The 24731-nt window shown below is 51.6% G+C and overlaps 1 protein-coding gene, 1 non-coding gene and 1 pseudogene across 2 annotated transcripts in view; 2 read left to right on the top strand and 1 right to left on the bottom strand.

Annotated features, from left to right (window-relative positions):
* Nucleotides 1-18055, bottom strand: part of LOC148826642 (scavenger receptor cysteine-rich domain-containing protein SCART1-like) — a 78007-nt gene extending 59952 nt beyond the window's left edge. The window contains exons 1-14 of the mRNA XM_088926361.1: nucleotides 18028-18055; nucleotides 17698-17769; nucleotides 16923-17029; nucleotides 15810-15973; nucleotides 11957-12026; nucleotides 10870-10938; nucleotides 10418-10454; nucleotides 9569-9961; nucleotides 8866-8972; nucleotides 8266-8357; nucleotides 7643-7777; nucleotides 5530-5598; nucleotides 5083-5176; nucleotides 4485-4547 (exon numbers count right to left, since the gene is read on the bottom strand). Coding sequence (XP_088782487.1) covers nucleotides 4485-4547; nucleotides 5083-5176; nucleotides 5530-5598; nucleotides 7643-7777; nucleotides 8266-8357; nucleotides 8866-8972; nucleotides 9569-9961; nucleotides 10418-10454; nucleotides 10870-10938; nucleotides 11957-12026; nucleotides 15810-15973; nucleotides 16923-17029; nucleotides 17698-17769; nucleotides 18028-18055 — 1500 coding nt within the window. The remainder of the gene's footprint in view (nucleotides 1-4484; nucleotides 4548-5082; nucleotides 5177-5529; nucleotides 5599-7642; nucleotides 7778-8265; nucleotides 8358-8865; nucleotides 8973-9568; nucleotides 9962-10417; nucleotides 10455-10869; nucleotides 10939-11956; nucleotides 12027-15809; nucleotides 15974-16922; nucleotides 17030-17697; nucleotides 17770-18027) is intronic.
* LOC148826644 (5S ribosomal RNA) lies at nucleotides 2075-2193 on the top strand. The gene has a single exon (XR_016091989.1). It is a non-coding gene; the product is annotated as a 5S ribosomal RNA (ribosomal RNA).
* Nucleotides 2731-2849, top strand: LOC148826643 (5S ribosomal RNA; annotated as a pseudogene).
* Nucleotides 18056-24731: the final 6676 nt, after the last annotated feature.

Here is a 24731-nt window from a genome sequence, read left to right as displayed (position 1 = left end):
AAATCCATACACAGTGGATAAGTAAACCCCATGTTCTACATTGTGTCTCGAGAATTCAATTGTACCTCAACACAAGTTGTTATCAATTTAATTCATGAGTAATGTATTTACTTCCGAGTTTAGAGTAACAGTGGGTAATAACACTGATTAGCGATTTGGTAACCGAACGATATATATTGACATATATTCTCTGTTGTGTATCTCCTTGTGTTGGCATCTCTTTGAGATTATATACCTTGTATATTGATAACCCTCACAGTAAGGTCTGCCGCTCGTATCCAGGCAGACTAGTATATGTTTGGTGCACAATTTATATGAATAAATGTATCTCGTGTATTGAACCCGTGTGTGTGCGTTGTTAGTTGTTCTGACGATTGATTTTCTAAAAGCCACAACGAACAACCTCGTGATTACTGCTACAATTAATAATTGTCTCAGTAAACCCATCAAACCTCTACAACCACGATACACCACCATAAACTATATTAATTTAGGAACATAAACATATAGTGTAAACTGTATATGGCTGGTATTGGTAGTTTAAAGAAAAAATACACACCAGTATTCCACTTTCTTCCTAAACATTTTAAGCATCAAAGTCTTACATGTAGTAAGATTTTACCACGTTTCGGAAACGTTTTTACATGCTCCTTCTGACCATCTTAAGTTTATATACTTTGTGAGAAGTCATAAGATATTAACATTTTCTGTGAATGTGCTCGTTATCGGAGTAAACAAAAGCATACTTTTAGAATTTGATTAATAGGGAATATAATATGGAATCACGTACCTAAAGAAATTAATAACGATATAATTATTTTTATGTACTGTAGCTCAAATAGTAGTATAATACACTTTCTATGGATACATGTGCTTCTACGCAACGCAGCAGCACATCCACAAGTAACATTACCTAGCTAAGAGAGGACATTGGCTTGCCAATATGATAAATACAGTGGAAAAAAGCAATTGGGAAAATAAGACCTGCTGATCTGTTATACATACCAGGAAGAGAACAGAATATGATTTTTTTCTGTTTGAAACGTGTGTTGTCTTTATGAAATTCATGTATTTTAAACGTTTAATTAAGAAGAAAAAAAGTTACAGAAAGATACTAAGCTGATCACGAGATAGAAAGATCACCCGTTTTTCGTGCATAAAAAGTGGCTATTAACTGGGTGAACTGTTATTAACTGGAGTCAACTGGGTGAAAACACATAATATGAACATGAAACAAAACAAAAAATAAAAATAAGATACAATCTACAGACATTAAAACCGGTGTCATGGAAATATAACTATCAAGGAAGCCACAAGAGAGAGTTCTCACCTGAGTAAGGTCTTTATTTCAATATTGGGAGCAACCAGAGACTCAATTTGTTACAAGCAGTACAGGGTTTTCATAAGACGTTGCGCTGTAAAAAAAGCTCAGCGCTTTGTCCCTTCTAAAACTTCCACTTTCCCTAAAAGAAAACAGATTACATCAAAAAGCGAAAGAAGAAGCACTAGATATGTTATTCAAAGCTTATCAGTTACTTTCAGCTAATTCTAACGACCCAGACAGCATATATTGTTTTGGTACATTGTCTTCTAAAGTAACCTAAACAGTGTACTTTGTTGACGCACTGTTTTCTAAAATTCTGCACGTACTGTAGCACAGCAATTACATCCTTTAAATATATTATCTAAAAGCCCCAATATATTTCTTTGCAAAGCTCTCTACATTTTAAGAATCAATTTACTTATTAGATTTCCACTTCAAGACTTGTTCGGCTGGCATTCGGGGAGTCGCGTTTTTCAGAATTGTATTGAGATCGTTTTCCACAGAGCTCAGATGTCAAAGCACAGCAGCAGCTCTCCACAGCGATCCTCTATAGCGCCCTTTCTCCCGCAGCTCCGTCCTCATTGGAAGGATGCAAGAGTGAAAGGCTGAAGTGAAATAGAGCAGGGACGAAGGCAGTGAAGAGAGAGAACGTGGGAAGAGGAGAAAAACGCAAGGGAAAAAAAGCAGCATCATAAAAGAGGTGACGGAGCTGTCCTCTCAATAAGAAGGGTGCCACCGAACCTTGCTCTCGCTTACGGCCACACCCCCTTGAGCACGCCTGATCTCGTCTGATCTCGGAAGCTAAACAGGGATGGGCCTGGTTAGTACTTGGATGGGAGACCGCCTGGGAATACCAGGTGCTGTAAGCTCTTAAGCGCAGGAGGCGTCCTATCCCCGCTCGCTCGCTCATTCCCCTGTTCACACGTGCAGTGCGGCTTGTCCGTCTGTTTATTTGTCAGCTTTGGCGAGACACGGGTGCTTGTGTATTAGCGGGAGCGTTTTTTATTCTGATCAGGAACAGTTTTACAAGTCCGCAAAGGATCGAGGAAAGGTTTATCACCAGCTGAAAAGAGACACAGCGCTTCGGCTGTGGAGACTTGTTCGGCTGGCGTTCGGAGAGTCGCGTTTTTCAGAATTGTATTGAGATCGTTTTCCACAGAGCTCAGATGTCAAAGCACAGCAGCAGCTCTCCACAGCGATCCTCTATAGCGCCCTTTCTCCCGCAGCTCCGTCCTCATTGGAAGGAAGCAAGAGTGAAAGGCTGAAGTGAAATAGAGCGGGGACGAAGGCAGTGAAGAGAAAAAACGTGGGAAGAAGAAAAAAACGCAAGGGAAAAAAAGCAGCGTCGTAAAAGAGGTGACGGAGCTGTCCTCTCAATAAGAAGGGTGCCAGCGAGCCTTGCTCTCGTTTACGGCCACACCCCTTTGAGCACGCCTGATCTCGTCTGATCTCGGAAGCTAAACAGGGATGGGCCTGGTTAGTACTTGGATGGGAAACCGCCTGGGAATACCAGGTGCTGTAAGCTTTTAAGCGCAGGAGGCGCCCTATCCCCGCTCGCTCGCTCATTCCCCTGTTCACACGTGCAGTGCGGCTTGTCCGTCTGTTTATTTGTCAGCTTTGGCGAGACACGGGTGCTTGTGTATTAGCGTGAGTGTTTTTTATTCTGATCAGGAACAGTTTTACAAGTCCGCAAAGGATCGAGGAAAGGTTTATCGCCAGCTGAAAAGAGACACAGCGCTTCGGCTGTGGAGACTTTATTAATAAGGCCCCTCAGTAGTTGAGATCTCTGTTATACCCATCTAGAAACATGCAATCAGCATGTTATTGCTGAAGCAATAGTCACAACATTATTCCACACCTGGGTGAGAGGCGGGTTATGATGACAGTCATGCTTTCTACACCTTATACTGAGCTCAGAAATGGACCAAGCGGACATCTCACGAGCAGATCCCTCCGCGTATAAGAAAGGCAACTTGTCTCAGAAAAAATACCACGGATTCACATCCAAAATATGATAAAAAGGCAAAAACCCCACACTTGGAATGCAAACGTACCCTAAAAAGGAAACACGGTTTTAAAACCAACTTGATTTTCCCCTGGAGAAACCTTTTTATGGACACACATCGCATCTATTACACATGTAGAACTAAATATAAAGATAAAACTTAATATAAGAAGTCATGACATATCACACATGACGAAGTCTGGTCCAGAATAAACAGTTTACACTGACCCACCTTTATTTACCCTGGTCACTCACTTCTATTAACTGTCTAACTGGGTAACAAATTAATATTTGTTTCAATTTGGGATCTACACCTGGGAGCCCTGAAATGTTGGCCAGAGGGGAGAAGCTGATATTCAGACGTGAGAATATATTAAAAAAAAGGATCTGATGTTGTTTTTCACCTGTCTAATCAAAGCTTGTTCAAAAATTATCTGATTATAGGACACACGAGTTTATAATCATACTCATTCCACTTTTTAACCCCGTATATATGCACAATATGAAACGTATATACACTAAATCTCACGTGTGACTCCCATAATATACATTTCTTTACGAAAATTAGGAACACTTACTACAATTATCAACCCCCCATGACGAGGCAATATTTCATACCTTTGTTTCTTTGTGGGTTCAAAGTTCTGTCCTGTCGTTTCACACGTAATGTTTTGGTAGTTATCTCAATTTTCCTTTGCAATTATCTCCAAGATCATCATCAACTTTTTGTAAAACGCTATGCACAACCGATATTTAAAGAAAGTCCTGTACCAAAACGTCTTCGTAGGGAAAGACAACTTTTTTTTCCTTACGTTAGTCGGTACACGGTTACTCAGAAAATCCATTCACCGCCTTTAAAAAAAAGTTTCGTTTTTTATTGTGGTTCACTGACATTTCTGTCACAATTCTGAGGGACCCCAAATAAAATTCACTTGCCGGTATAAAGACGCCGGTGAGGATAAGACAGGTATCGAGCCACCTGCGTATCTAGCGGACGTTTAAAATAAAAAAAATGGCGTGTAATGTTGCGAAGGGCTACTGTTTTTTTTATAGTTTGTCGATTGTAAGGGACGTGGGCCGCGACAGAAATACTGGACGGGGTGGGAAAAGGTTTATTGATGGTTTATTGTACCGCAACGTTCACAATTGACTCACCAGCAAAGATGGCGCCGAGGCCACATCGACTCCCTCCCGCCCTGCCTCGCACCGAAGCTCGAGCTGCGGAGCGCGACGCCAAACCGCCGGTCCACGGGCGCGGGCGCCGGACATAGACGTCATAAACCCTTCCGAGGTGCAGGAATTATAGATCACTGTAGTTTCTTCTGGACCTGGGTTAGGGACAGTGTGCCCTCCGTGAGAGTCTTCTGAGGAAGCCAGTGTCTCATGGGTGTCCAGGCTTGGTACCATCTGTCCATCACAGGACACACAGACACACACACTCACACACCCTGGACAGGACACCAGTCCATCACAGGACACACACACACTCACTCACTCACTGGAGTCAGGACAGGAGGCTCTTCTGTACACAGAAGGGGGTGGGGGTGGGGAACAAGCCGCCCAGCCCTGTGGTTGAAGCCGATACCCCGGCTTCTCTCCAGACACAGCTGGGTGAGCTCCTCCAGTCAGTACAGGGGGCTCTACTGTACACAGAGGGTGGCGGGGGTGTGGAACAACTCCTTTGTTCGGGGCCTTGGGGCATTCTTGTTGTGAAAGGCGCTATATAAAAAACTGAATTGAAATTGAATCTTACAGGTTTGGGTTTTTCGGAGATCTTGTCAGAGATCTTGTCTGACGTGCCCGTTTCAAAAACGTAACGACACTCCTCACGTCCGAGCGCCGCCGGTCTGTGACGTAACGTATGCTTACACAACCATGACTGTTTCATCATGGACAGCACGAAAGCCCGAAAAGTGGTTGACGTTTTAATTTGGCAACGCCACGATGGATCCCAGTTTTTTTTTTATTTTGGGGGCCAAAGAGGACAAAAAACAAAACGTCTGGAGGTGGATCGATGGTCATCTCTGCGGTTGTTCTGATGTTCTGGAAAAAACAAAACTAAAAAAAAAACGGCTCGCTTGCCCGGTCGTGTAGTGTTTCCACACCCCACGCAAATCAACTTCTGTTCGCCCCCGGGGGCTCGTCGCCCGCCGCACCCCTCTCACGTGATAGGGGCTTCCCCCGGCTGTGACGTACTTACCCTACCCCCTTTTCCGCCAACGTCATACCGAAGGTCGCGCTTCGGGCCGCGGCAATGTTGACGGACTGTCTTGTAGCGTGAGAAGGGTTTAAATTTCGACTTAAGGAGTTGGCCATCATTATATTTCGTGAGGTATCATACGGGGGGAAAAAGAACATTTATATTTATCAACCTACTAGTAATACTGGGTGGATGTCACGTTCCCCAAAGTTCAGTGCCTCTCTCTAATAAAGTAGAAACGCGACATTAAACTCCGTTCGAAACGGGAGAAATCACCAGGACACGATACAACTGACGTCCGGAAAAGAAAAAAAGAACTCCTATTCCCATTTGTAATGACCCCGTCGTGTTTTTCCCGGTGTGCGCTTCTCTTTCGGAGACCGTTTCTCTCTGGTGTTGTTTTGCTGTTGGAATAAATGCCGAGGTGACCCTTCTGTGTAGAGTCTGCGTGTTCTCTCCAGCGGGTCGTTTCCTCCACCGCAGGGGCTGGTCGAACCGGGGTCTCCCAATCGTCACAGAAGTGTGTGTCGTTTTGGGTGGTGGCGGGGGGTGCATCTGGGATACTGTTCCCCGAGGGGGTGGCCTCTCACCTTGCTCCGGACGATGGGAGAAGACCTGTACCTTCTCGAGTCCGGGTTGTGAAAACTTCTTCTGGCAGTTCAAAACGTTTCGAAGGGACTACAGCGCTACCCTGTTTTCCATTTGTATCGTGTATTATTATACAGTCATAAGTATCTGTCCTGATCACAGAGTCCCCCTCTCACTACCAGGACTGAAGCCCAGTGCAGCACGAATAATAATAATAATTAATAAGTATGGACCCTCCCCTCAGAGCTCTTCCCAGGTCAGGGTGATCCCCTCCAGCCCCCCCAGTGTGCAGCCCCCACCTGGATGATGCTCCAGTCCGCTCAGCACACAGCAGCTCTCAGTGGGGAGGAGAGCAGAGGGATGGAGCCAGTTCAGAGAGGGGGGGTGATTAGGAGGCCATGATGGGTCAAGACCAGGGGGGGAATCAGGCCAGGACACTGGGGTAACACCCCTACTCTTCTCCAGAGACACCCCGGGATTGTTAATGAGCACAGAGAGTCAGGACCTCGGTTTGACGTCTCATCCGAAGGACAGTGCCTGTTTACAGTCCAGTGTCCCCCTTCACTATACTGGGGCATCAGGACCCACACAGACCACAGGGTGAGAGCGCCCCCTGCTGGCCCCACTCACACCTCTCCCAGCAGCAACCAGGGAGGGGGGGGGGAGGGAAAAAACCAAAAGCTAAACAGATTTTTTTTAAAAAATTGATGCTTTACAAAAGTCCAGACCAGTCTGGTGTCCCTCAGCTGCAGTCCAATCCAGTCTGGTGTCTCTCAGCTCCAGTCCAGTCCAGTCTGGGGCCCCTCAGCTCTAGTCCAGTCCAGTCTGAGGCCCCTCAGCTCCAGTGCAGTCAAGACTGGGGTCCCTCAGCTTCGGTCCATCACAGTCTGGGGTCCCTCAGCTTCGGTCCAGCACAGACTGGGGTCCCTCAGCTTCGGTCCAGACTGGGGTCCCTCAGCTTTGGTCCAGTCCAGTCTGGGGTCCCTCAGCTTCGGTCCAACACAGTCTGGGGCCCCTCAGCTCCAGTGCAGTCTAGTCTGGTGTCCCTCAGCTCCGGTCCAGTCCAGTCTGGGGTCCCTCAGCTTCGGTCCAGCACAGTCTGGGGCCCCTCAGCTTCGGTCCAGCACAAACTGGGGCCCCTCAGCTCCAGTCTAGTCCAGTCTGGTGTCCCTCAGCTCCAGTGCAGCCCAGTCTGGGGTCCCTCAGCTTCAGTCCAGCACAGTCTGGGGTCCCTCAGCTTCGGTCAAGCACAGTCTGGGGTCTCGCGGCTTCGGTCCAGCACAGACTGGGGTCCCTCGGCTTCGGTCCAGTCCAGTCTGGTGTCCCTTGGCTCCAGTCCAGTCCAGTCTAGTCCAGTCCAGTCCAGATCTTAGCTGGCACAGAACCAGGAAAGGAACCTGGAAAGAATATTGTTATTGCAGGTGTGAGGGACACAGACACAGACGTCACCATGACATCAAACTGCAAGAGGAGACTCCTCCTTGAATCACAGACACGACCGGGCGGCGCCCCCCTGTCTGCTCACCTGCACCTCCTCTTCTTCTTCTTGTCCTTCCCGGCAGCCTGCTCCTCCTCTCCCTCGCTCTTCCTCTCCTGACCCACGGTCTCCGCCGCCTCCATCGGCTCATCCTGATCATCTGTCTCCACCGACACGCAGCTTCTGAAGCAGAGACAGGAGAGTCACGTTAAGAGTCGGACTGGACACTCCAGGACATGAACACTGCACTGAGAGAGAGAGGGTTCATACAAACACACTGACTAGACACTCCAGGACATGAACACTGCACTGAGAGAGAGACGGGTTCATACAGACACACTGACTGGACACTCCAGTACATGAACACTGCACTGAGAGAGAGAGGGGTTCACACAGACACCCTGACTGACTGGACACTCCAGTACATGAACACTGCACTGAGAGAGAGAGGGGTTCATACAGACACACTGACTGGACACTCCAGTACATGAACACTGCACTGAGAGAAAGAGGGGTTCACACAGACACCCTGACTGACTGGACACTCCAGCACATGAACACTGCGCTGAGAGAGAGGGGTTCATACAGACACACTGACTGGACACTCCAGGACATGAACACTGCACTGAGAGAGAGAGGGGTTCATACAGACACCCTGACTGGACACTGACTGGACACTGGACAGGAGTAAAGAGAGGATCAGAGCATTACCCACCTTCTTTTTCTTCTGTCTCACAGGAGGTGGTGATTGGACCTCCTCCAGCTGGAGTCCGAGGAGGGAGAGAGGGGGCAGGAGAGGGACAGCACAGGGAGAGAAAGAGAGAGACAGGTGAGTCAAGTGTCCCAAGAGCACAGAGACTCTGCTGAGATCACACTCGCAGTGAGTGAGCCTGGGTGTAGCCCACTAATACTGACCCACTGGACACCACAGGACAGAGAGGAGGAGGAGAGAGACACACTGCCTGGACACCACAGGACAGAGAGGAGGAGGAGAGAGACACTGACAGACAGGGCTGAAAGAGACAGAGACAGAGAGGCAGGGACAGACAGACAGCAGGCCGAGAGAGAGCCACTGAGATCGAGGGACAGACAGACTGACAGACAGGGCTGAAAGAGAGAGAGACAGAGAGGCAGGGACAGACAGACAGCAGGCTGAGAGAGACACTGACAGACAGGGCTGAAAGAGAGAGAGACACTGAGACCCAGGGACAGACAAGACGGCGAAACTCCACCACAGACAGGACAGGAGGCAGGGTGGGACCAGCACTGACCTCCTTCCTCTCTCCTGCCGGAGGAGCTGTCTCCACCTCCTCTTCCTCCTGCAAGTCAAGAGACAGGCTGAGAGAGAGATGGGCTGGCGAGAAATCGGCGAACAGAGCTGAAGGCAGAGAGCCGGGGAGACAGGCCCAGCTGGGACAACGCAGGACAGACAGAGGGACAGACAGGGAGACACACGAAGAGACACAGGGAGAGAGACCCAGCTGGGACAATGCAGGACAGACAGAGAGCAGGGAGACACACGGAGAGACACAGGGAGACAGGCCAAGCTGGGACAACGCAGGACAGACAGAGAGCAGGGAGACACAGAGAGACACAGGGAGAGAGACCCAGCTCGGACAACGCAGGACAGACAGAGAGCAGGGAGACACACGGAGAGACACAGGGAGACAGGCCCAGCTGGGACAACGCAGGACAGACAGAGAGCAGGGAGACATAGAAAGAGAGAGGGAGAGAGACAGGGAGAGAGGGACAGACACAGAGACTCAGACAGAAGGACAGAAAGACAGAAAGAGAGAAGCTCAGATGGACAGATGACAGAGACAGAGAAAAGGACATATGGACTGATGGACAGAAAGACAGAAAAGGACAGAAAGACAGATGGACAGAAGGACAGATAGACTGAAGGATAGACGGACAGAAGGACAGATGGACGGACAGACAGATGGACGGACAGACGGACAGACTCTGCCCCACTTGCCTCGTCAGACATCTCAGCCTCTCTCCTTGCCCTCCGCACCGGGGAGCCCCAGGCGGGGCCTGGCGGGGCCGGGCGGGCGATGGGGGGCAGGACGGGCGGGGGCAGGGGCAGGGGCACCGCCCCGGGCAGCAGGGGGGGCTCGAGGGGCATGGCGGGGAGGAAGGGGGGGCGGCGGGGTGGGGCGGTCAGGGGCCTGAGGGGGCCGGAGGGGGGGGCCAGGGGCGGGGAGCGGAGGGGGCTCTCGGGCGAGGAGGGGGGGGACACCGAGCGGAACGAGCCGGGCGAGCCCGAGCGGGACGAGCCTGCGACCCCGGGAGCTCCAGCTGCAGCTTGGCCGCCCTCTCCAGCTTCTGGACGAGCTCGGGGAAGCACGAAGACACCACAGGATTCTGTCCAGCGGGGAGAGGGGGAAACACAACACAGGGGGGATGAGGAGCAGAGACTACGCCTGGACAGGTGAGTATGTCCAGTGTGTCCAGTAAGAGTCTGGACAGGTGAGTGTGTACATTGTGTCCACTGAGAGTTTGGACAGGTGAGTCTGACCAGTGTGTCCAGTAAGAGTCCGGACAGGTGAGTGTGTACAGTGTGTCCAGTGAGAGTCTGGACAGGTGAGTCTCTACAGTGTGTCCAGTGAGAGTGTGGACAGGTGAGAGTGGACAGTGTGTCCAGTAAGAGTCTGGACAGGTGAGTGTGTCCAGTGTGTCCAGTAAGAGTCTGGACAGGCGAGTGTGTCCAGTGTGTCCAGTAAGAGTGTGGACAGGTGTGTCCAACAGTAAGAAGCTGTCTTACCCTGTAACCCAGCTCAGGGGTGTTAGGGGGTGCCCTGTCTCCTCCCCAGATCTCACCTTCAGCTCTGGTGAAATGCCGGACCACTAGGAGACGCTGGAAACGAGGACACAAGACAGAGGTCAGGTCCACAGAGCTCACTCAATCACTACAGCAAGCAGAGACCTCTCGGCCATCAGGACTGTGGGGGTCAGAGTGGGGAGCTGTAGGGTATCGGGAGTTTAGGGGTCAGTGTGGGGAGCTGTAGGGTATCGGGAGTTTAGGGGTCAGTGGGGGGAGCTGTAGGGTATCGGGAGTTTAGGGGTCAGTGTGGGGAGCTGTAGGGTATCAGGAGTTTAGGGGTCAGTGTGGGGAGCTGTAGGGTATCGGGAGTTTAGGGGTCAGTCTGGGGAGCTGTAGGGTATTGGGAGTTTAGGGGTCAGTGGGGGGAGCTGTAGGGTAGATGTGGGGCACCGGGCCCACCACAGGGCGGCCGGTCCAGTCTCGCGGAAGGCGACCGGGTCAGACTTACGGAAAAGCACCGGGACTTGGGCCGGGACCTCTCCCGCTGCCAGTCCGAAATCGGCCTGACCGGTGTGACCTGTGAAGACGCCAAACAGCCCATCTCCGAGACAGCTCTGACCACATAGCCCAGCCCAATCGAGTCGAGACTAGGGGCCTTGGGCCCTCTCTACAGTGTGTCCAGTGAGAGTGTGGACAGGTGAGTGTGTACAGTGTGTCCAGTGAGAGTCTGGACAGGTGAGTGTGTACAGTGTGTCCAGTGAGAGTCTGGACAGGTGAGTCTGACCAGTGTGTCCAGTATGAGTCTGGACAGGTGAGTGTGTACAGTGTGTCCAGTAAGAGTCTGGACAGGTGAGTCTCTACAGTGTGTCCAGTGAGAGTCTGGACAGGTGAGTGTGTACAGTGTGTCCAGTGAGAGTCTGGACAGGTGAGTCTGACCAGTGTGTCCAGTAAGAGTCTGGACAGGTGAGTGTGTACAGTGTGTCCAGTAAGAGTCTGGACAGGTGAGTCTCTACAGTGTGTCCAGTGAGAGTCTGGACAGGTGAGTGTGTACAGTGTGTCCAGTAAGAGTCTGGACAGGTGAGTCTCTACAGTGTGTCCAGTGAGAGTCTGGACAGGTGAGTGTGTACAGTGTGTCCAGTAAGAGTCTGGACAGGTGAGTCTCTACAGTGTGTCCAGTGAGAGTCTGGACAGGTGAGTGTGTACAGTGTGTCCAGTAAGAGTCTGGACAGGTGAGTCTCTACAGTGTGTCCAGGAAGAGTGTGGGACGTTCAGAGGCAATCTGTGCTCTCAGAAGGCCATAATGGACCTGCAGCTTGGTTTTCCTCGGACCCGCGACCCTGTCTCTTGAGCCGAGGCGTGTCCTCAGTCAAGATCACCACTGGAAGTGTCTCTCCTCGTCTGGAGGTGTTACCGTGAGACCTGGTCTGTCAAGCGCTTTGCACTGCTATGTGTGTGAAAGGTGCTCTATCAGTGAAGTTTATTATTATTATTATTATTATTATTATAATACAGCGAGCGCTGCTGGGGGCGGAGAGGCCAGTCGGAGGAGGGCTGGATGCTGGACGCTGGACGGCGGGCGGGAGGGGTGGACTTACGACGCCTCGCCGGGCCCGGGTCCTGCTGCGACCGCGCACGGCCGTGCGGCATCTCTGTTGGTCCATCGTCCTGCCGAGACAAGCAGAGTCACAGAGGGGAGGGGAGGGGGCGGAGCCACACAGCTGGGCGGCTTGTTCCCCACCCCCGCCCCCCTCTGTGTACAGAAGAGCCTCCTGTCCTGACTGGAGGAGCTCACCCAGCTGCGTCTGGAGAGAAGCCAGGGTATCAGCTTTGTTCCCCACCCCCGCCCCCCTCTGTGTACAGTAGACCCTCCTGTCCTGACTGGAGGAGCTCACCCAGCTGTGTCTGGAGAGAAGCCAGGGTATCGGCTTCAACCACAGGGCTGGGCAGCTTGTTCCCCACCCCCACCACTCTCTGTGTAGAGGTGCACCTCCTCTCAATATCTTTTTACAGCACGATCACACCCATAAGAGTGGAGTAACGGGAAAAAAAACCAACTTATTTCTCAACTTATTTTGTTATTTCTCGACAGCGGCATTTTTAACTGACTTACCGATTTCACGGGGATACTTCAGAGTGAATCTGAAGCTGAAACTATTATTTGATTGAAGTCGAAGTAACCCGCGAATCTTTTTTGGAAGAAACACGTGTTTAGAAAGCGCTATATAGTCCTTTCCTCCTCCTCTCTCTTCACTCCTCTGAGCTCACGGGGCTCCGGCGCCGCCCCCCGCTAGAATCCGCCGCTCTGTGACGTCAGGCGGCTCATTGTGACGCCATCGTGACGTCGCCCCCAACGCGGCCGCGAAACAAAAATGGCCGAAATTTTTCGCGGTTGTTTTTTTTTTTAGGTGGACATTTTATTTTTCCAACTCTCAGCGGCCAGCCGGGTGTCCCTGTACGACCCCGGTAGTCGCCACCTCGGACAGGCAGGGGAAACGGGTCCAGCTGTTTCCGGCCCAAGGGTTACAAAAGCTGCACTTGAATTTAAAGACAAAATCACGTCGAGGGCGCATTCAGCACCCCCACGTCCGACACGGGTTTCCGTGGGGTTTGGTTCAGTGAAATTAGCACCCCCCCCCCCCAGACCCCCAAATCAAAGAAAGACCAACCTCCACCCCCCTCTAGCGCCCAAGGGCGGAAATTTCGGGCCACGCCACGTCCAAAAAACACGGGTCCCCCCCCCGTCCTGCGGGGAAAAGAAACGCCATTTTCTTTTCCGAGCGCTGCGTGGGACCTCACGACCCCCCCAAAAAAAAACGGGCTTCGCAGATGAGGAAAACTAGGCACGTTGACCTCTCTACAACACCACCCGGCTGTTTCTGTTTCAGACCGTGGGAAAAAAAGAAATAAAATTTCGCCCCTCACCAACCACTGTGCAAAAAAACACAACTTCATGCTACAGAAACGGCCTGTGTGAGGGGGGGCACGGGACAAAAATAAAACCTGCATGTTTTCGGCAGAGTAAGCTCAGCGGGGAAACTCGCTGAATCTCGGGGTTGCTTCTTGAACCCCGAAAACGACCTTTTATCTCTCTCTCGTTTTCTTGGTGTCTGGGACGTTCACGAACTCCGCCGCGTCGGTGCGATTCCCAGCGGGACTTGAACATAACCCCCCCCCGTGGAGCCACAGCGCCCCCATGTGGCCGAGAGGACCACCACCCGCAGGGCTGAGCTTTTACTGCCGTGTCCCGCTTTCACTCTGGCGATGAAGGAGGGAATCAAGGAGGAGAATTAATATTGTGATCCACCAGTCCATCACAGGACGGACACACACCCTGGACAGGACAACAGTCCATCACAGGATGTTCAGTGCCTCTCTCTCATAAAGTAGAAACGCGACATTAAACTCCATTCGAAACGGGAGAAATCACCAGGACACGATACACCTTGCTCCGGACGATGGGAGAAGACCTGTACCTTCACGAGTCCGGGTTGTGAAAACTTCTTCTGGCAGTTCAAAACGTTTCGAAGAGACTACAGCGCTACCCTGTTTTCCATTTCTATCGTGTATTATTATACAGTCATAAGTATCTGTACTGACTCTCACTGCCAGGACTGAAGCCCAGTGCAGCACGAATAATAATAATAATAATTAATAAGTCTAGACTCTCCACTCAGAGCTCTTCCCAGGTCAGGGGGATCCCCTCCAGCCCCCCCAGTGTGCAGCCCCCACCTGGATGATGCTCCAGTCCGCTCAGCACACAGCAGCTCTCAGTGGGGAGGAGAGCAGAGGGATGGAGCCAGTTCAGAGAGGGGGGTGATAAGGAGGCCATGATGGGTCAAGACCAGGGGGGGAATCAGGCCAGGACACTGGGGTAACACCCCTACTCTTCTCCAGAAACACCCCGGGATTGTTAATGAGCACAGAGAGTCAGGACCTCGGTTTGACGTCTCATCCGAAGGACAGCGCCTGTTTACAGTCTAGTGTCCCCATCACTATACTGGGGCATCAGGACCCACACAGACCGCAGGGTGAGCGTCCCCTGCTGGCCCCACTAACACCTCTCCCAGCAGCAGTCTCCCCTCCAGGTACTGACCAGGCTCCCACCTGCTGGGCTCCAGTGGGGAGGGGGCTGCCAGCTGGGAGCTGCAGGGTGAGATGGCTGCTGGGCAAACGATGGCTAAAGAGCTTCCTAGGACCCTGGACTTCGTGGTCGACTTCCTTCTCTTCAGACGGAGGTGGCATGAAATCTGTCTCGTTTCAAGGAGTATTGGACACGATGCTCCCCCTGCTATATCCCCGCCAACTGGTGGCACGCCGACGACGAGGGCTCTCGGCCTCAATCCGTCAACCACAAACTCTCCGGGATGAAAGAGAAGGACAGACTCTGTTCGTTCGTTTCGGTGGGGAGGAGGGAAAAAAACAAAAGCTAAAGATTTTTTTTAAAAACATTTTATTGATGCTTAACAAAAGAACAAAAATTACAATACAGATTAATGTCAAGGGTTTATTTAGTGCCCCCCCCCCCCCATCTTATGATCATCACAGGACCTTAAAATAATACAGGGTCATGCAGACGATCTGAGGACTCAGGTGGAGATAATGTGAAAGTTTTCCACAGTCCAGTCTGGGGTCCCTCAGCTTCAGTCCAGTCCAGTTTGGGGCCCCGCATCTTCAGTCCAGTCTGGGGCCCCTCAGCTTCAGTCCAGTGCAGTCTGAGGCCCCTCAGCTTCAGTCCAGTCCAGTCTGGTGTCCCTCAGCTCCAGTCCAATCCAGTCTGGTGTCTCTCAGCTCCAGTCCAGTCCAGTCTGGGGCCCCTCAGCTCCAGTCCAGTCCAGTCTGGGGCCCCTCAGCTCCAGTGCAGTCAAGACTGGGGTCCCTCAGCTTCGGTCCATCACAGTCTGGGGTCCCTCAGCTTCGGTCCAGCACAGACTGGGGTCCCTCAGCTTCGGTCCAGACTGGGGTCCCTCAGCTTTGGTCCAGTCCAGTCTGGGGTCCCTCAGCTCCAGTGCAGTCTAGTCTGATGTCCCTCAGCTCCGGTCCAGCACAGTCTGGGGCCCCTCAGCTTCGGTCCAGCACAAACTGGGGCCCCTCAGCTCCAGTCCAGTCCAGTCTGGTGTCCCTCAGCTCCAGTGCAGCCCAGTCTGGGGTCCCTCAGCTTCAGTCCAGCACAGTCTGGGGTCTCTCGGCTTCGGTCAAGCACAGTCTGGGGTCTCTCGGCTTCGGTCCAGCACAGACTGGGGTCCCTCGGCTTCGGTCCAGTCCAGTCCAGTCTAGTTCAGTCCAGTCCAGATCTTAGCTGGCACAGAACCAGGAAAGGAACCTGGAAAGAATATTGTTATTGCAGGTGTGAGGGACACAGACACAGACGTCACCATGACATCAAACAGCAAGAGGAGACTCCTCCTTGAATCACAGACACGACCGGGCGGCGCCCCCCTGTCTGCTCACCTGCACCTCCTCTTCTTCTTCTTGTCCTTCCCGGCAGCCTGCTCCTCCTCTCCCTCGCTCTTCCTCTCCTGACCCACGGTCTCCGCCGCCTCCATCGGCTCGTCCTGATCATCTGTCTCCACCGACACGCAGCTCAGGGAGTTTAAAAAGACGCACCAGCGCTTCTGAAGCAGAGACAGGAGAGTCACGTTAAGAGTCAGACTGGACACTCCAGGACATGAACACTGCACTGAGAGAGAGAGAGGGGTTCATACAGACACATGACTGGACACTCCAGTACATGAACACTGCACTAAGAGAGAGAGAGGGGTTCATACACACACACACTGACTGGACACTCCAGTACATGAACACTGCACTGAGAGAGAGAGGGGTTCATACAGACACACTGACTGGACACTCCAGTACATGAACACTGACCTGAGAGAGAGAGGGGTTCAACAGACACACTGACTGGACACTCCAGTACATGAACACTGCACTGAGAGAGAGAGGGGTTCATACAGACACACTGACTGGACACTGGATAGGAGTAAAGAGATGATCAGAGCATTACCCACCTTTTTTTTCTTCTGTCTCACAGGAGGTGGTGATTGGACCTCCTCCAGCTGGAGTCCGTGGAGGGAGAGAGGGGGCAGGAGAGGGACAGCACAGGGAGAGAGAGACAGGTGAGTCAAGTGTCCCAAGAGCACAGAGACTCTGCTGAGATCACACTCGCAGTGAGTGAGCCTGGGTGTAGCCCACTAATACTGACCCACTGGACACCACAGGACAGAGAGGAGGAGGAGGAGAGAGACACACTGCCTGGACACCACAGGACAGAGAGGAGGAGGAGAGAGACATACTGCCTGGACACCACAGGGCAGAGAGGAGGAGGAGAGAGACACACTGACTGGACACCACAGGACAGAGAGGAGGAGGAGAGAGACACACTGACTGGACACCACAGGACAGAGAGGAGGAGAAGAGAGACACACTGAGGACAGGGAGGAGGAGGAGAGAGACACTGACAGACAGGGCTGAAAGAGAGAGAGACACTGAGACCCAGGGACAGACAAGACGGCGAAACTCCACCACAGACAGGACAGGAGGCAGGGTGGGACCAGCACTGACCTCCTTTTTCTCTCCTGCCGGAGGAGCTGTCTCCACCTCCTCTTCTTCCTGCAAGTCAAGAGACAGGCTGAGAGAGAGACGGGCTGGCGGGACATCGGGGAACAGAGCTGAAGGCAGAGAGCCGGGGAGACAGGCCCAGCTGGGACAACGCAGGACAGACAGAGAGACAGACAGAAAGGAAGGAGAGAGAGAGACAAAGATGAAGGCACAGAAAGACAGCAGGCAAAGAGAAAGATTGAGATTGAGGGACAAACAAACCAAGAGAGAGAGAGGAAGGAGAGAGAGAGAGACAGAGATCGAGGGACAGACAGACTGACAGACGGGGCTGAAAGAGAGAGACAGAGAGGCAGGGACAGACAGACAGCAGATTGAGAGAGAGACAGAGATCGAGGGACAATAATTTGGTTTAGAAATTTATTCTGAAAATATACAATCATTCACTCCTGAAAAATATCGAGCTCAAATTATACATTATGTACAATATTGTAATCAACATATGGCTAATCATCAAAAATAAAAAAAAAACTGTACTGGGGGACACAGCTGGCTGTGCTGTTCTGGACAGAACACACTGAGGCCCAGTTTCCACCTCCTGCAGGATCAAACAGCACCTCCACTGGCTCTCCAGTGAACAGAGGGACAGACAGAGAGGCTTCAGGCTGCAGGGTGACAGTGTCTCTGTGAGCTGAAAGACAATCAGGACAGAGGATGATATAAGAACACACTCTGTCAAGAATATAGAGCCCTCTAGTGACCCTACTGTAGACCTGCTTACCACCCACAGTGACGATCACAGTGCTGATACTGCTTCCCTTAAGGTCCCTCTCTGTGTAGTTGCCCTGATCAGCTGGAGTGAGGGAGCGGAGTGTCAGAGAGCTGTTCTGCACTGACACTCACTGTTTGTACCTGGGGCCAGGGAGCCCTGCGCTGCTCAGTAAGACTATACGAGACTGGACAGATCCTGCAGGATCAAACAGCACCTCCACTGGACCAGCAGTGTGGAGGGAGAGAGTCAAAGAGGCACCAGGCTGCAGGCTATGGACTTCTGAGTGAGCTGAAAAGGGACAGGTAGAAACATGTTGAATATTTAGTTTTACAACAATACCTTGAGTTTGGACTGCGATCAGCTTCATTTTGTATTTCAGCTGTGAAAATGCAATTTCAAAAATGCACGCCCCAGTCATGTTAGGTTCAAGTTACAGTTGCATCACAACTCAATACATTTGCAATTCACTTCAAATGTTGTTTTTGTTTGATCCAGTCTGTCCTCACCTAAAGGAGATACTTACTTTTAACGCCTTTTATTTCTTCTGGGAGGTTAACTGGCTTCTGAGATAATTGTTCCTGGTGTTTGTGTTGTGTATGCCTTGCAATGGAGGGGTGAGAAATAATGGATTTATTACATTATAATGAATAATAATTGCTTACACTTATATAGTGCTTTTCTGGACACTCCACTCAAAACGCTTTGCAGGACATGGGGACTCCCCTCCACCACCACCAATGTGCAGCATCCACCTGGATGATGCGACGGCAGCCATAGTGCGCCAGAACGCTCCCCACACACCAGCTCTCAGTGGGGAGGAGAACAGAGGGATGGAGCCAGTTCAGAGAGGGGGGTGATTAGGAGGCCATGATTGGTAAGGGTCAATGGGAAATTTGGCCAGGACACTGGGGTAAAACCCCTACTCTTTTCGAGAAACACCCTGGGATTTTTAATGAGCACAGAGAGTCAGGACCTCGGTTTTACGTCTCATCCGAAGGACGGCGCCAGTTTACAGTCCAGTGTCCCCATCACTAGACTGGGGCATTAGGACCCACACAGACCGCAGGGTGAGCACCCCCTGCTGGCCCCATTAACACCTCTTCCAGCAGCCACCTTAGTTATTATTGTCGAGAAGGAAAGAATATTAGGAACATGAAAAGGCTGAATGTCTTAAATGCATTTTTTATACTGAAACAGAGAGGCACACACACGTCATTACAAACACACACCCGCACAGAGACGTCCTCAAGCGCCTTGTTCACAATTATGGGCTCCAACAGGAACAAAAAACGCCAGCCTGACAACTCGAGCATTCAAACCAAGAACCCAACACGTACTCACGTTGGCAGCCTGTGCAGAAAAGCAAAAAGAACCACAAGCCTTCTCTATTGGGAGGAAAAACACACACTCCCTCTCTCACACTCCTGATTTCCTTAAATAGCTCATTCTTCATCTCTGGCTCCTACATACAGTATAGCAGCGCTCAGTCTGCTTTGAATGAGCCATAAATCCAAGATTTGTTTAATCTGTTCCTCTTGTCTAGGCCTAGAGCTGCTTTTCATAAAAGAGCTGTTTGCATAAATAGCTAGGGTTACAGCTGAAGACACCAGCTTCATCCCCCAGTGTGTTGTACGTCGAGAGCAAGAGAAGAGGGCCAGGCCGTGCCTTTTCATAGATTTTTCTTCTGAAAAGTCGGGTTCTCGGAGGCAGATTTAGCCCCTCATGCATTGTAGAGAGATAGACAGGCCCGCGCGCACACAGTTAGAGCTGCACCTTCACACAGAGTCAGACCCGCACAGACACGTCCTCTTGTTTAAACAAATACACAAACCTGACGGCGCTCACAATGATCCAGACACACACACACACACACACACACACACACACACACACACACACACACACACACACACACACACACACACACACATACACGACATCAGCAGTCACTCTCGCACCCTGGACCCCAGCTCAGTCCTCACCTCCAGCTCCTGCGAACCGCTTCGAACAAACTGCATTAAGAAAATTAGGTTGCGTTCCGGTAGCAGGCCATCCTGGGCACCAGTGTGAGTTACACACTCATTTGTAAAACCCTTCCGCATCGTCGGGCATGCTTCACAGTGCAGGACCTGGGGTGTGGGTGCTGTCTGTGTGGAGTTTGCATGTTCTCTCCCTGGTCTGTGGGGGTTTCCTCCAGGTGCTCCAGTTTCCACCCACAGTCCAGGAACAGGCTGCCACTTTCACTGAGCAGTGCACCGTCGCCGTGGCAGCATGGTGGGTCGGATCTGATTTCAGTCTTTATTTCCTTTTTTAGAGATCCTGTAACCAGGACCTGTTCACTGCCATGACAGACAGGGAAGCACGTCATCACTGGACATCCTCTTACCTCCTGTGGCAAAAGGCAGCTGATGAAGCTTTGTGCTCGCCAGATCATGGCAATCGCCACTCCACCCTGATCCTGGCTCAGCACAGGGCACCTGGGTTCACTCCCTTCAGACTAAAGAGACTCAGTTTCTTCAATCTGTCAGTGTGAGACACTCCCTTCAGACTAAAGAGACTCAGTTCCTCCGGCCTGTCAGTGTGAGACACTCCCTTCAGACTAAAGAGACTCAGTTTCTTCAATCTGTCAGTGTGGGACGCCTACACCAGCTTCGAACGCCTGTACACAATATCGCGGACCGCCTGCCAGACCAAATTCTGGGCTTACAGCAAACCACACATTACATACACCGGTGTCTTCCCCGGGCCAGAGGAATTCAGGAACTCACGTTTACTCTGTCATCTCGGGGGATTCTCGCAGGGAGCAGAGATTTCCCTATCGATCAGAGAGAGTCGGGACTTTTTTTTAAAAAAAAGAGGAGTCCATACCTCTTAGTAATGTGAGCGCTGACCGTCTCTCCTACCGATGGGAAGTTCTGCGCCTTCTGGAGCATCCGCCGACTAAGCCAAATTTGTTGTAACAGAAAGAATAAGGTTCTGGATCCCGAGATGAAGTAAAACAGATGAGTGTATTGCATGCAAGGAACAATAAAGCCGAAGTCTTGTTTCCCGCAAGAAACAACAAAACCGAAGTATTGTTCGATGTGCCGGTACAAACTTTTAGGTTATATAGTCCTTCCTTGCTGCTTCAGACGTCATTCGGTGTTCTGGTAAGGGGGGGGGGAGTCATGGTATTTGGCCAGTTAAGAGACCCTGGCCAAATGGTCAGTTTAAGATTATGCCCCCTCGCATCTGGAATCCTTATCAGTTAACCCCCTTTCCTGCCATAAACCCCTGTTGCTTAGAAGTCTAATTTTCAGGCAGAACTGACTTAAGTTAACCCTTTTTACATCTTGTCTCTTACTTCAGCCCTCTTCCATTTGCTAGTTCAAAGTTGTACAACCCATTTGTATCTGCTAAGCAGCGCAGTCATCGTGCACAAAGAACGCTTTGAAAAGCGTCAAAGGCAAGTCATTCTGAGTTGGTCGTTTGTGTTTTCCGTTCAGACGCGAAATGCTGAAATGATCTCTCGGCTCCTCGGTTGTCATTTCTGCTCCGTAAAGGGATCACAGCACGCGTCGCCTTCCAGCACGCTAGGTCGGGACACGATGCCGGGGGTCGGAGAGAAGGATGTCTTCCTTGTTAGTATAGTGGCAAGTATCCCTGCCTGTCACGTGGGAGACCGGGGTTCGATTCCTCGACGGGGAGTAGCTTTTCTTTCACCTCCTTAGAGAAAGGACTGCCTTTCACTTCTCTGTTTTCTTTCACAGCGTCGTGCACCTTTTCATTGCTCTCGCTTTCAGAGCCTCCGCACAGCACACGACTCGACATCAGGAAGCACATTGAAGTGAAAGCAGGAAGCGCTGCGACATGCACTGTGCAGATCCCGCCACACTAAGAGGTTCGATGCACAAAGAACGCTTTGAAAAGCCTCAAAGGCAAGTCATTCCGAGTTGATCGTTTGTGTTTTCCGTTCAGACTCGAAATGCTGAAATGATCTCTCTGCTCCTCGGTTGTCATTTCTGCTCCGTAAAGGAATCACAGCACGCGTCGGCTTCCAGCATGCTGGGTCGGGACACGATGCCGGGGGTCGGAGAGAGCGATGTCTTCCTCGTTAGTATAGGACCTGTCACCTGTCCCCACCTGTCACGCGGGAGACCGGGGTACATCAGGACGCGCATTGAAGTGAAAGCAGGATGCGCTGTGACATGCACTGTGCAGATCCCGCCACACTAAGAGGTGAGTGGGTCTGTTCGATCACAGTGCTAGGCGAATCCCCAATCCCCTTATGTGCCTGGCGACAAAAGAAGTCTGTTTCCGCCCGGTTTCGAGCCAGGGACCTTCCGCATGTGAGGCAAACGTGATAACCACTACACTACGGAAACGGTGGTAAGACGTGCCCAGCGGCCCAGTGCTGAGCTTCGCCAATGCGATTCAGCTGCTTCCAGTGCCTTTATTGGAGTGCGCTGATGGACCGTGCTCTCTCTCCAGAGACCAGCACGCCTGTCATGGACGGAGCAGGAAAGGCGGCGCCACATTCTACAGCCCTCTCCACGCAATCGACGAAATCGGGAGAAAATCGCCTCTCCAGAAAGTGTAAATATCATCTTGGAGACTAAAAATCCTATTGCCGAAGGTCAGCCCTGTCTACCAGAGTAACCCTCCCACAGCGATGATCAGCTCGTCTCACATGCGAGAAGTTTCGGTTGGAAACAAGTGCCCCCTCTTCTCGCACGTTTTGCACGTTCGAGTAGTTTTAATGCGGCTCTTTCGTACACGGTGCTGATCTTTTGGAAAGCAGGAGGCAAAACCGAGTCGAACCGCCTGGGTGAAAACCAGGAACCCTAACCGCTAGACTATATGGCAGCGAACAATCATGCTGTTCCCGGCATCATGCAAGCAAACTACATAAATATGAGAAAACACGCAAGAGAGTTGTCACTCAGAGTGTCGAAGGGTCGATGTATACTGGGGCTCAGTTGAAATGCAACGTCAGGACTGAATTATGTCACACGAAGAGAGCACAGCCCTTTCCGCCCTGCCATGTGTGTCTCGGTAACTCGCTGTGATCGTATAGTGATCAGTACTTTGCGTTATGGCCGCAACAACCCCGGTTCGAATCCGGGTCACGGCAGAATAGGGGCGTCTGCTTTTACTACTCGCACGAATGAAGGCAAAAAAAAGCCAATCGATGTGAACGAACGGCACTTTACAGAGGAGTACTGCCTGACTGGATGGTTGATGAACGACAGAGGCCACTCCGAGCTCTTCTCGGTTTTCTTCAATGACTTACTAAGGATCTTCTTCACATTCGCCCATGCAGGCGAAGCCAGTTACACCAAAGCAAACGCAGGAAAGTGCAATTCAAGCAGAGACCAGGAGGGACTTGTTTACACCGAGAGTGGTCGGAGAATGGAATAATGCGCTCAGCCCTGTTGCTGGAGCCGATTCTTGATGAGATCTTGGGCTCACTAAGAAGCCCCCGCTGGATGCTAATCTTTCTGTTGTTCTTGCAGGTCCTGCGCTGCTTTTGAGCCGACAGAGCTCGTCCTGGGCTGTCGGCACAGCCCAATTGCAAATGATCGGCTCCGCGTACAGAAGGAACGTGCGTTTGGTACAAGAGTGCATGAAGGCACCGGAAACACATTGGGAACAAATGACCGGTCGCTCAAGACCTCTGTGAAGTACAGGAGCGTGCAAAACGAGGCTGTTTCCACCCAGTCTCAAACCGGGAACATTTCGCAGGTTAGGCGAACGTGATAGCTGCTACACTACGGAAACCTGCAGGGACCGCTGCTGGTGTCTCGCTTGCGTTTCGGGCTGAGAAAGGGAAGCGTCACTTTAGGCAGGGGGCGCTGGAGAGAGGAACAAAGGGCGCGATGAAACAAAATGCCAAAACCCGGGATCGAACCAGGGACCTTTAGATCTTCAGTCTAACGCTCTCCCAACTGAGCAATTTCGGCGGTGCGCAGAGCCCACAGCCACCTGCTCCAGCCTTCCTGTGTTGCGGCATGAGCGCACCAAGAGTAGCGGGAGAGTGTTGCAGGAACGTCACTCAGAAGGAAAGCCACCCAGGTGCGCCCTCTGAGCTCTGTCCAGCGCATCTTCCTCGCATGGACTCCTGCCTCCGACGGGCAGGAAACAATTAGCAAGAACAGAACGACACCCCATGGGTGTCTCATGACCACACCTTAGGTTGTGACACGTGCAGGTGTGAGGGGTTGCCGGGCTACTTTGGAGCAGAGCTTGGGCGGAGGGGGGGCGGGATAGCAGACAAAGAGGTGACACCTCAAGGTCTGCACGATCACAGCTCTCCGCTGCCCCAGGCTTCCGCTCGATAAGCTACTGGACACACCCGCCCCTCCTCACACAGACTGTGGAAAAGCCCCCGCGTGGGAGGGCTCTCTCTTCCTCCCAGGAGCTCTTGGACACGACGCACAGACAGGGCGCGGGGAGCTGCCGCCTGCAAACACGGCTCCAGGCAGGACTCCACTCCGCAGGAGCCGCAGAGCAGAGGAGATGGGGGCAGCTTAGCTGCTGTGCAGAGACCTGAGCTGTTGTTGCTGCGGACGCTGTCTTTTCTGCACTCGGGGTAGGAGTGAATGTTGAGTTGCCCTTAGAAATGAAGCAGAGCATTTCAACGGCACGGGTGTGTGTGTGTGCGTGCGCCCTGGTGATTCTGGGAGACAGATCGAACCTGGGCTAAAAGAGAGGGGGCACATTGAAGTGAAAGCAGGAAGCGCTGCGACATGCACTGTGCAGATCCCGCCACACTAAGAGGTGAGTGGGTCTGTTCGATGCACAAAGAACGCTTTGATAAGCGTCAAAGGCAAGTCATTCCGAGTTGGTCGTTTGTGTTTTCCGTTCAGACGCGTGTAAGAAAAAAACGGCTCAGGGACGCCAAACATGTAACTGAAGTGGCTCTCTGAAGGCACCAGTTCTGTAGGGTTTGGGCATTTACTGAGACAATTATTAATTGTAGCAGTAAATCACAAAGTTGATTCTTTTGATGGCTTTAGAATCCAACCATGCGACATAACTCAAACAAAGCACACACACAGGTA

The sequence above is a fragment of the Atractosteus spatula genome, chromosome 10 (genome assembly GCF_055471065.1).
Source record: "Atractosteus spatula isolate fAtrSpa1 chromosome 10, fAtrSpa1.hap1, whole genome shotgun sequence".
In the NCBI taxonomy this organism is placed as follows: domain Eukaryota; kingdom Metazoa; phylum Chordata; class Actinopteri; order Semionotiformes; family Lepisosteidae; genus Atractosteus; species Atractosteus spatula.
The sequence above is the reverse complement of the archived record's forward strand: the minus strand, read 5'-3'. Positions and strand labels throughout refer to the sequence as shown.